At 33.6% G+C, this 13,001-nt stretch overlaps 2 protein-coding genes across 2 annotated transcripts in view; one reads left to right on the top strand and one right to left on the bottom strand.

Annotated features, from left to right (window-relative positions):
• LOC149481869 (zwei Ig domain protein zig-8-like) overlaps positions 1 to 13,001 on the top strand; it is a 281,774-nt gene that overhangs the window by 180,910 nt on the left and 87,863 nt on the right. The gene's annotated exons all lie outside the window — the stretch shown is intronic.
• Positions 8,320 to 10,298, bottom strand: LOC149481870 (uncharacterized). The gene is made up of 2 exons (XM_089704927.1): positions 9,338 to 10,298; positions 8,320 to 9,239 (listed from the first exon to the last, which is right to left on the bottom strand). The coding sequence occupies exon 1, from the start codon at positions 10,077 to 10,079 to the stop codon at positions 9,576 to 9,578; it is 504 nt and encodes a 167-aa protein (XP_089561053.1). The 5' UTR covers positions 10,080 to 10,298; the 3' UTR covers positions 8,320 to 9,239; positions 9,338 to 9,575.

Here is a 13,001-nt window from a genome sequence, read left to right as displayed (position 1 = left end):
TTTATCAACAAACTCCTTCAAGAAACTTGGAATAACCCAAAGTCCAAAATACCCTTAATTCATAATTATGTTAAACTGGAACTTCATAAATCTTACAGACATAAGGAAATTATGTCAAAGGACATTAATATTCAAAGTTTATTATAACTCAACTTAAACTTTACACGAGGAATTGTAGCGAATGTGAATTCCTTCAATTTCTAGTACAAATATTCAATTCTTGTATTATTTCTGCGTTGAAACACAAAGATTCTCAAGTGGGGTAACGAAACAAAAGGCTTTGGAATGTACGAAAATATTAAATCTATATTATGCTTGAAAACTGTTTGTATCAAATCACAGGAAAGGTTTCATTCATCGTTTACAATGAAAATTTTATGTTCACGATTTTTATGCATTTGTACTTTGTTAAAAGCTCGATTATGAATTATTTAAGTGTTTATTGAACATCAAGGAACTGGTATCTAACGATTTAAAACGCTAACTATAGAGTAAATGTATCTATTGTATGTCCTATGTTATGTGTGTGTTCGTAGCTTAAGTAATGTGTTATTTTTACCGCTAAAAATTATAAAAATGTCTGTTTAAATAAGATGTTTAAAAACACCATCCCGGCATATCGTTTAAAAACAAGTTGTCCTAGTATGTTTATACATAACATCATAACAAAAGATACATGATGTGTCAGTCACATGGCTCTAAGATATCACGAAATGATCGCTTCATTCGCTCAAGAACTTTTCATTGAAGTCACGTTCCTCGTCAGTAAGTGTACTTTCCAAGAGATAAGAAACCGACGTCGCCGTATAAAGTTACTGTACAAACATATCTTATCGTTCATTAAAATTGCCTCGAGTTTCAATTAATTCTTTGTAATGGGTCTTCTGTTTCTTCAGAGACAGGAAATTGAAGTGAAAGTTGTTAGCGGGTTTTAAACACGTATTTATTATGTCTTTGTACATTTATAAAATTATGACAATGATTTATTATATTACTTATACTAGAGGTCCGCCCCGGCTTCGCCCGTGATACATATTTCGCAATAAAAGGTAGCCTAGGTATGTCCTTTCTCGGGTATCAAAATATCTCCATAAATTACATGCAAATTGGTTCAGTAGTTTAGGCGTGATTGAGTAACAGACAGACAGACAGAGTACTTTCGCATTTATAATATTATTATAGATTTTAAGAGAACTATTGTAGGTAGGTATAGAGCGGGTTAAACTTGAAACATCTTAAATTCTGTTTCACTGATCGATTTAACTTAAAGAACCTACCTACAAACACTGCGGCAAAATACATAATATTACCTATGTTTATAGTATGCTAAAAATAATTTATTCATATTTTAAAGCACTAATTTAAAATTCCATCGAACCCAAAATGTTGCCAAAATGCGTATCACTTCAAGAGATCTAGGTAATATAATTATGATGTCGATAATAATTAGTAATAAGATTAAACTAATCTTCTTTTATTTTTCATTTCCCAAATATTTTACGAAAGGTAGGCGTAAGCCGTATACGAATAAATTAACGTCAGTTGTTAAAATAATTACGCTATTTGATAAATGATAGTTTAGTGACATAATGAATGCAAATAGTTTTACTAATAACCGTGGCTAATACAGTCATCTACTAGTCATACGAACCCACAGACATAGATAGACTACGCAAGTACCGCGATCTGTATGAAAACCAAGCGTGTCATATTTTTTGTACTGACCTTGACGCGTTATGACGTCACGAGCGCTTTTTAGTGATGGTAATTTCATTTTACGCTAAATCGATTAGGACGCCACTCGCGCGGCGATTCTAGTATCGTCCTATCCCATCGAAGTAAATCGAAAGAAATCAGATCAAACTAGATCTATGTCTAAGAGGTAATTAAATAAATGAATCGTAATCGATTACTAAATCGATTCAAGACAGAAAAATGATAATTACCATAGACAGAGGAATGATAAAATAAATTTATAAACCTTTTAATATTCTAACAAGTAAACTAATGTGTTTTAGCTTTTTCTTACCCATTGAGTTACCGTGTACTACGTACTAGAGAGGCCATCGAAAGAAAGTAATGAAACTGTCAATCAATCAATCTTTATGTCCCGTTGCATCAATCCATTTTTCTTTTATGTTCGGGTTACTTGGAAAACTGAAAAAACAAACATAGTCTAAGCAATAAGGAGTTTTCTTAAAAAACTCCCAAGATGACACTTTAACTAATGGCGTCCATGTCATAATATTTATTTTTAGTACCTTTGTATTAAAATACTTAAAAGTTCTAGGTCAAGTCGTATTAAATGACAAAAAAAATCTATGCCTTTTTTTCTGAAAAATTGTTCCTTCAAATTATCATTTTTCTGTTCGATTATAAAATCGATTAGAATCGAGAACTGTTGCATCAAATGAACATCACTAACCACAAAATTGGACAGAAAAATGAGAACAGAAAAATGAGAAGACGCTATTCATTGCTTGTTATCATACGACTCGATCTTTACCGTGCCAAGTAAAAGCCGCAATGTATTCCGAATCATTTCGTATGATTTGGTATCCGTGTTTCTCACGATCGTTTTCCACAGATATTCTTTATTTGATTTTAAAATAAATAGTGCATATTCTGATTAGAAAATTACTTACCGGTGGAAGGAAACATCTCTGCTAACTCGGCCACTCACAGCTGTGGAGTTTCTACAGTTTATAACGGCGTAATTCGGCATTTTACTTTATTCAGCTTCACGTCTTTCCTTGGCGAACTGCAAGCGCGGACTGAGTGTAGGCCAGCGTCAAGTAAGTTTCATAATCTTAGTTTGGACACGGGAAGTACATACACTCGCTTAGTCTATCTTGATACATGTCTGTGTACGAACCTTTGACCTTTATTGTTAAAACACAGATATAATATGCTAGATATGACTAACATAATACAGCCCCCCTAGTCAAGTGGCAAGTAGATAAACGTATCTACAGCTTACGTCAATCTCATACATTCGTAGTCTATTCTATTGAACGCTACGCTAACAGAAAGCCACTTGACTAGGGGGGCTGAGCCTGTTAAAACAGACATTATATTTTGTACTATAGATGTTTCTTTTATGATTCAAAGTTAAAACTGACCTAATAGAACGTAATTCTTCTTCTGGTTTCAAAACAAAAGGAAATAATGTTACGTGGCAGATAATAATGTTATTTAACAGTACACTAAGAAATTTAGGTACACCGTAAAGCTCTAGTAAATCATGGTATAAAGAAAAAGCGAAACAAATTGCCATTTTTGCGTATCACTTACCCTGAGTGTTTGCGATATCTAGTACATTATATTTCTACGTTCCTAAACTTCGAACCTTGATATTTTTCAATAATTGTCAATATTTCGAATATTTTAGAGCATGTTAGCTTTTTTTGTTTAGTATTTTATTATCAAATTAGTTATTTAACAACATATTATGTTGTTCGTTGTTAAATTCGTTGTTCATTCGTTCGTTCGTTGTTCAAGTTATCTGATTATTTATCGAGACGCTATTGCATATTTTAAATAATTATTTTTAAGAATGTACTAAACTACCTTCAAATTGTCAGGACATAAGAACACATGGGAGGTATGATTTTTAAAGTAAAATAAATTATTAAGTCGATTCAACGGTATAAAACAATAAACGTACCTCTTTTAAAATTTAATTGAGAAGATATTTTTACTTATACTCCAAACAAATATAGATTCTTTCATATACAGAAGTTTCGTAGTAAACATCTGCACCTAATTGAAATTTGATTTCAAGAAAAAATATTAGAAGTGGCATAAAATTCCAATTTACCGCAAGCTATTGCAATTCTCAAAAAACTACGGGAAAGTTTAAACTAGTTTTAACAGAGGCAGTGTTTAATAAACATTTCAGAGGTATTTGAAAACGTTTAACTTATTTCATATTCAGAGCAAGCAATTATTTAATTGAAAAGAATATAATTTTAAAATTGAAAATCAAACGAACTTACCAAGTGAAGTTCGATGACAATTATGTGAGCAGCTTCATTCGAAGCGATTTATATTGACATGGTGTAGTAGCGTTCCTAGCCTGAGCCTTGCACGGGTTTTTTAAAGTTATATTATTAATTTAAATTTATATTTTTATAATTTTTAAATTATACCTTTTTTTTTTTTTTTTGTGGCAACACTTTTTACCCCTACCATTTACCCCCATCATTTCTCAAACGGTTCGTTACGATGTGTAGGTCATTTGTTGAGAGATATTTCACATTTTATTTTTATATAGGGCAGGGAATATATTAAAATGTTATGTAATACGTTTGTTGTCAAATTAACTGTAATCTTAGGGTGGGTATCTATAAATCGCTTCGAATGAAGCTGCTCACATAATTGTCATCGAACTTCACTTGGTAAGTTCGTTTGATTTTCAATTATGTTTCGCAGCTTCATTCTTTGCGATTTATATTGACATGGTGTAGATGTTTAGAGTAAATAAAATGTGAAATGGTGATAAAAATTGAAAAACTTTCGGTAAGTTTCATTTTTTTTTTTTTTTGCAATAATCAATATAAATATTATTAATCACACATTATTTTCATAATTTAACCATTAATTATTTTTCTTGCAGGTTACAATCATTATTAGATAACAATGTTTTAGCAAAGCTGGTAGGATCAGTAATTACATGTCTATTGTAAAACTTAGCAAATACTACAGAAGAATTGAATAGACATTTGGCTGGACAGATTTCCGAGCGACTATTGAAGTAAGGAATACTTAAAAGAGGCTGTAACGAGTACGGCTTAGAAGTTTTAATTAAATCTGAAATCATTATTATTATTTCACTTGTGCCTCTTATATCAAGGTCCTTTAATTTAATAAGAGCAAGTGTTTGTACTCAATGCGCTTTTACCAAAGCCAATAGAGTTGCAGTCTTTTTGGAAAGAGTTTCCAAACTGAGTTCATTATTTGGCCACTGTTGGGCTAAATATTCGAGAAGTATGCTCGGATCCCAGGTTATATGATATTTAGGATTTGTTTTACTCTATCATCTTCTAAATTAGATAAAATTAATGATAAGGCAGACTTATAGGAGTTAATGGTACCGTATTTAGCACCTTTATTAAATAAATCGGTAAGAAAATGTAAAACTAGAGGGACAGATGCCGAGATGTATCTATAGTTGTGAGTACTGAAGTAGTTTATCCATGTCTTTATGCAGCCATCGTATTGTTTGTAGGTAGAATCAGATAACGATGATAACATTATTTGTACCGTACTTGGTGACAAGCCTTTCCTTAGTAAAGCTTGCCTGAAAGCTTCGCGGCAACCAACTTCAGAGTTCTGTGTAGGTTGTGGTTGATCCTATATCTATATTAGGGTGGAGTGAAAAATATTTTTTTTCATTTTCGTTTCGGCATACCTGTAAAAAGATGTCATTATTGCTCATAAATACACATGCAAAATTATACTTTGCAGATGATACATTTAGAGGTGCCCCCAACATCATGAACTTTCAGAAATTCAAAAAATTTAGTCGAAAATCATTAAAGTTTAATTTTGACAAATTAACGCTAAATCAGATTCTGTGTTATCTCGTTGGTTGCCAACGGGAAGACACAGAATACATAATATTTCAATATATAAAAAAGTGGCTATCGCTGGCTACCAGTGGCTCTGGTCGGTGGCCCGTTTGCGCCGACTCTTATTGTAGGAAACGTAGATTTTAAACAGTGCCGTTAAGGAAATAACACTAATGTTAGTAATATTTCTTAATTACATTTTACACGTAAATACAATTATGATCATAATTTAATATTTTTGATGTGAGTTCTATCTATAATTTCGCTTTGTTACAGTAAAGTGTTGCAAGTCAAAATACGACAAACGACATGTTGTCCTGTATTTTGTTTGCCAGAGAAGTACCCAGTGTCTCAATTACCAACTTGTACTGATGCTAAGAAACTATTACTAATATATTAGATATGAATTTAAACCTGATAAAATAACAAAATTCATGATTTATCCGAAAGATTAGCTACGGAAATGTTTGATGTGTGGCGAAAAGCATCGCTTCCCACTATTAGCTTGAATAGAGTACTACAACTTATACGACACACCGTATTCGATGAATATAGACGCTTATTAAAACCTTATCAAGACCGACAAACTAACAAAAAAGAACAAGAAAAGATAACTGAAGTATTTTGTCACTCAGTACCAAAGGTTATTTGATATTTGAAGTTGCAAATGCATTTTTTTATAACTCTCTTGTACTTGCTCAAAAGATTATACCGACTTAACTATGTGGCAAGAATGTAAGAAAACTGAGCCTCTGACTTCTAATTTATCTGAAGAAACCTTAAAAGACACCGTGAAAAGCGGTTTGACTACGTTTCAGAATATCAAAGATTTTCTATGCCTTGCCCAGGCCGTAAAGCATATTATCAAATTGGTGACATAAGCTTCAAGTGCAGTTTGCTGAAAAAGTAAACAAAATGATTTTATAATGGCAAGAGCATCAGTATCACGACTGCTAATGCCTAATTTTGAAAAAAAAATAGTGTTATCTATACTAATATTATAATCTATACTAATATTATAAAGCTGAAGATATTGTTTGTATGAACGCGTTAATCTCCAGAACTACTGGTCCGATTTGAAAAGTTCTTTCGGTGTTAGATAGCCCATTTATCGAGGAAGGCTATAGGTTATATATCATTACGCTTAGATTAACAGGAGCGGAGCCACGCGGGTGAAACCGCGAGGCAACCGCGAGCGCGTCTAGTACTAAATAATTACTTATTTCTGATATTTTCATTCCTCTATAATATCATTTTCATTCATGAAATACGTTAAAACAACTAATCAGGCTATTATTTAGTGTATCACAAAGAAGTTTGTTATATAATAGACTTGAAGGCCATAAAAATACTGTGATTAAAAAAGAAATCAAAGTTTGCGAAAAAATCATATTTTTCTAATTTTCAATTGGGTTGGGGCACCTCAAAACATCAAAACAGGTAAACAATATTTTGTATGCTGAATTCACTCATTAAAATGCACCTTTCTGTCGCTATGCCGTTTGAAAAAAACAAAAAAAATTTTCTTCCATACATTATCACTCCACCCTAATCTATATTACGGATCCACCAAAACATATCCGATTTTAAATTATCTGGAATTTTAATTATCTGTTCGAAGTGTTTTGCACGCCTGTGAGACGTATGTTTAGGCTTTGTGTAACTTTTAACTAAGATTAAGTGATTTTACTTTTGATTGTTATTCGTGTATTTTATATCTTTTTTAGGAATTGTTTCAGGTATAAATATGTCACGGTCCAATATATTAAATGAAGACGACATTATCGCGATTTTGAACGGAGAAGACGTCCTTCTCACGAGGATTCAAATTCCGAAGTTGTGGATGACCAGATTATCGACGACGTTCAAAGCGAGAACGAAAATAATGAGGTGTTTGAGTTCGTTGCGTCATTACAAGAATCTGGGCCCTCTGAAGAAACTAATCCAACCATGCATGTCAAAATTAGTATGCAATAAATGTAAAAAATCTGTGTGTGGCGAGCACAAGGTTGATTTATGTGTAGACTGTTCCTAAAGTTAATCTAGTCCTTTACAAGTCTGGTTAGTTGTAATGTTTGATCTAAGAATATATAATTAGCGTTAAAAAAAAAATTGATACTCTATAAAAATAATTTATGTTTTAGTTTATTTTGAAGAAGTTAATTTTTTGTTCCAATTTATGCATATTGTTTTTTATGTTGTAATAAACAACTGTGATTATAGTTATAATTGATAACAGTGTGGTTTTATTTTTATTTTATTTCCCAAATTCAAATTTCCGCTTTATTAAAATAATAATAATTAAACAATATACCTAAAATAAGGGCTTTTATATGTGTACGCCTCTGAGACGTATATTAAGGCTTTATGTACGTTCTATATAGATAAGGCTTCTAGGGTTTAGCAAACACATTTATACTGTTCGAAAATTTTAGTATATAACCAAGCATATTGAATTGCGGAACAAGCTGAAATTAATAAACCGATAAATTGAGCAAATTCTCGTAATTTGCAATTTTTACTTTTTAAGACGGTGGAAACTTTTTCTTTAATTTTTTACTTCTTATCGTCGGGTAGTTTTAAAAACATATTATTGGAGCCGAATACTTGCATTGCATCTTTGGAACTAGAACGAACTTTTCTCTAAGTTAATCAAAAAACCTAGTGTTTCAAAAAGTGTTTTGGTCAAAGTTATGTTTTCTTGGCATTCTAACATTCTACCAATACAAAAGACATCAAGATAAACGACTGATATCACACGATGAGTTTTTCTTAAAAATTCAAATATAGGTTTTAGAAGTTTTGTAAACAAGAACGGTGCGGTGCATAAACCAAATGGCAAACAATTAAATTCGTAAAGGACTCCATCATACTCAAACCGTAAGTACTTTCTGTGCATTTTATTAACTGGCACTAAAAATAAGCATCCTTTAAATCGATAGTTGCCATAAAACAGTTTGGAGTTATCAACTTTGACGCAGTACGATAATCCTCCATTTTAAAATGTTTAGTTTCAATGAACTTGTTAAGGCATTTTAAATTTTATATATAAAAATGAATCGCGAAATGTGTTGGTAAGCGTATAACTCGAGAACAGCTGAACCGATTTCGATAATTCTTTTTTATTATATTCCTTGAAGTACGAGGATGGTTCTTATGCAGAGAGAACGTAAACATGTACCACGGGCGAAGCCGGGGCGGACCGCTAGTTAAGAATAAATCTCTTGTCACCATTTGGTTTAGACACTAGGAAAATAGAGGATAAAAACTCGCCCGGTTCATGGTTACAATGCGATATCGCATTTATAGATAATAAGTTCGACAAACACGTATCAAAATCTTGTCGTTCTTGTTCCGTTTTAGGAAACACACTAGGCTTATCGGTTCTAAACGGATAAGACTTAAAAGGTATAGAATAACCTTTAACCCACGATAAAAATATGATCTTATCATTAGTGATATTACGCCAGTTATTAAAATAATGCTGAAGTCTTCCAGCATATCGCACCTGGTCGATTATTGCCTCCGCTGCGGTGCTGGTGTCTTCGAAGGCGGATACGTCCGGCCGGGGGGTCGTCGTGCACTGTTGCTCGGAGGTGGACGCGACGCCATGTTGGGCACACGAGAGAAACGGTTGTCGTGGCGTTTGTTGTCCGCCTGACGCTGCTGAGGAACATAGTTCAAACGGCCCTTGTTGACTTCATTAGTCGACACAGATACACTAGGTCTATTTTTAGGTTTTTGTATATTCTTTAAAGATTCACCTGACTGTTGGATAGACTTGGCTGCTTTAAGTTTTTCCGAGATATTCTCACCGAACAGTAACGCATCTTGTTTGGTTTCTATTAGGGCGTCTTTTAATTTGGTGTTAATCACATCAATCAATCAATTAGGATATTACAAATTTTCTTCGTGTCCTCGTTTCAGCATGATGGCTGTCACACAGTATACGACACAGATCACTTAAAGACTTTAAAATTTTTTGTTTTGACGTTTCATTCGCTATGACCATTTGGGTGACTGTTGCAAGAGCAGACAGTGCAACCCCAAGTTGTTTTGCCTGTAGCAGAGCGACGTGTCTCTTTTAATTAAAGCTTCAGGCAGTGCAGCCTTTACCTCCGGGTTGAGAGCAGGCGCCAGCAACAAATCGCAATTATTGGGAACTAGATATTCTTTGTAAAGGATATCTTTTATTTCCTTAGGAAGTCCTTTGGAAAGGATGTCCTGCCACCTGCTGGCGACATCCTTATGGATCGCAGGGCCCAGCGAAGTGTCGGTTTTTGGAGCGTCTCCTAACAATTGAAGGACATCTTCACCCAGCTCCAGCTCTTCATTTCGTTTATCACTGTCCACCGACATTCCCGGTTGCGGTTCAACAAACTCATCAGGTCGTGGCGAGTCGGGACGTGGCGCGATTTCTTGAGGTGACAAAGGACATGGTGATAACGGTCGAGGTGCCTCATCAGTTTGGTGGTCCCTCAGTGGCGAAAACATTTGCAAAAACATTTCTATATAGCAAATGTTTTTTAAAAACAGCGACAGTATCAGCCCAAGTATAGCAGTACGCGTCGTTTTATTTGTGATAGAAGCAAATGTTTTTTAAAAACAGCGACAGTATCAGCCCAAGTATAGCAGTACGCGTCGCTTTATTTGTGATAGAAGAAACCCAGGTATGGTATCCTCGCATCACTAAGCATTGATTAATGTTGATGATAGTAACAGCCCAATTTTAGCAGTACGCATCTCAATTAATCAAAACAAAAAACCGTTGTATTTTTAAAAAATTACCAACTTACTTATCATATTTTCTTCTGACGAATCGCTTGTAGATTGATTTGCTCTTTTGGTAAGCCGATTTTCTAGTTTTTTAATCTTTCGTCTAAATTCTTCGTCCGTCTTTTCATGTTTCCTTTTCTTCCCCATATTGAGCACTAATTATTTTAATTTTTTAAAATTCAAAAATGATTTTATCGGAGACGTGCGAAGGCTTGAGCACGGAAACGCAGAATGACCTACACATCGTAACGAACCGTTTGAGAAATGATGGGGGTAAATGGTAGGGGTAAAAAGTGTTGCCACAAAAAAAAAAAAAAGGTATAATTTAAAAATTATAAAAATATAAATTTAAATTAATAATATAACTTTAAAAAACCCGTGCAAGGCTCAGGCTAGGAACGCTACTACACCATGTCAATATAAATCGCAAAGAATGAAGCTGCGAAACATAATATATAATAATAGAGCTTGATATTCTTATTGAAAATAATAGTTACCGTTCCCGTCCTACGCAATAGAACAGCCTAGTAACCTAATTCTAGTTCATTCTTTTGAAGAATATTCCAGAATCGAAGCATTAGCTATTGTGTGCCATTCAGCCCACATATTGAGGTTCATAGTATTTCCAATTAAAATTATAAGATATGCATAGAATCAAGAATGTAGTTCAATACCTTCACGTACCTACGTGAAGGTAGGTACTTTTGTCTACTTTTTTTTAATTTGATCGATTACTGAATCCATACTAATATTATAAATGCGAAAGTAACTCTGTCTGTCTGTCTGTTACTCAATCACGCCTTAACTACTGAACCAATTTGCATGAAATTTGGTATAGAGATATTTTGATACCCGAGAAAGGACATAGGATAGGTTTTATCCCGGAAATCCTACGGGAACGGGTTTTTCTTTGAAAATGCGGGCGAAGCCGCGGGCGGAAAGCTAGTACTGATATATATTACTATGTACCTGATCAATAAAATAAAAAAATTTCATAAAACCTTTTCAGACTGTCTAGTTATAAAAATCTTTGGCTAAATATAGTTAACTAGCGACCCGCCCCGGCTTCGCACGGGTGCAATGCTGATACTAAATACACTACAGAAAAACTGTGAACGTTGTATATTATAAAAACATAGCGGCCCGCTCCGACTTCGTATACGTAGTATATTATTAATAAGTCTGTGGTACGGGTATAAAATAGATAGCCGAGCGGCCGGCCGGTACCGCCGCAAACGCTACGTCCCGCAATTTTTAAATCTGTAATATCTTCGAAAATATTAACTTAAATCATACGGTGTAAAGGGCCATATAGATCTATATTAAATGAACAATGTATTCAAGGTATTTAATTGGTTAAGGATTAATGCTGTATTGATTAAAATCGCATCGAAAATTAGCCATTATTTGTCGTAAAACGTAAATGACAAAAAAAGTTATTGTGGGTTATCCATAAGAGATAGACATATACCATCGCAGACTTTTCTGTAGACCTTTTCAATGTGTATAATACTTAGTACATTATTTTGATAAAACTCGCAGGGTTCAGCCTGCGTTTGCAATGTAAGCGGAAAAAATGTAATTTTTTACGACATCACATTAGAAACCTCAAAAATAACAGTACTTCTCCACTATTTAATGGATGTTATTATACATATAAACCTTCCTCTTGAATCACTCTATCTATTAAAAAAAACCGCATCAAAATCCGTTGCGTAGTTTCAAAGATTTAAGCGTACAAAGGGACATAGGGACATAGGGACATAGGGACATAGGGACAGGGAAAGCGACTTTGTTTTATACTATGTAGTGATAATAATAACTATACGACAACTTTATTATATTTTTACTTTGATTAATCAACAAAAGCAACAAAAAAGCCCAAACCTATTTATGTACTGGAACTTATTTCCTGCAAATGTCTATTTTATGACAGGATGAGCAGATTTCCCAATTTACGAGACACACTTGACGCTTTTATGAGTTTACGTCATTCAAGGAACTTCATAATGTTACTAGTTTTGGACCGCGGCGCTTTCTGTTTTGTATTCAGTTTATACATTATCAATACATGCTAATATTATTAAGAAAAATAGTTTGGAAAATCCAAAAGTGCACGCCTCATAATTTTTTTTTAATAATTATTTATTAATTATTATTTTTGTTTATTTAATAACAATTAAACCACATCGAATCAGACCCTGAAAAATGAAAGGGTTCTATTCCTGAGCATACTCAAGCGTAAGAGAAAAAAGATGTAAAATATTCGTCGGCGCCATATTGAATTTTAGTTTTGACCTCATATTGGTTAATAGATACCCCAATAACCATGAAAATGACACCCATGACGAAAATATGTAAAATTTTCGTCGGCGCCATCTTGGATTTTAGTTTTGACCTCATATTGGTTAATAGCTACCCCAATAACCATGAAAATGACACCCATGACGAAAATGTGTAAAATTTTCGTCGGCGCCATCTTGGATTTTAATTTTGACCTCATATTGTTTAAAAGCTACCCCAAAAACCATGAAAATGACACCCATGACGAAAATATGTAAATTTTTTGTCGGCGCCATCTTGGATTTTAGTTTTGACCTCATATTCGTTAATAGCTACCCCAAAAACCATGAAAATGACACCCATCACGAA

This window comes from Colias philodice, chromosome 16 (genome assembly GCF_061535455.1).
Source record: "Colias philodice isolate Cphi_HAF_F1 chromosome 16, ilColPhil1 Martin Lab GWU primary, whole genome shotgun sequence".
NCBI classification, from domain to species: Eukaryota; Metazoa; Arthropoda; class Insecta; order Lepidoptera; family Pieridae; genus Colias; species Colias philodice.
Note: the sequence above shows the minus strand (reverse complement) of the source record. Positions and strands in the feature narration are given on the sequence as shown.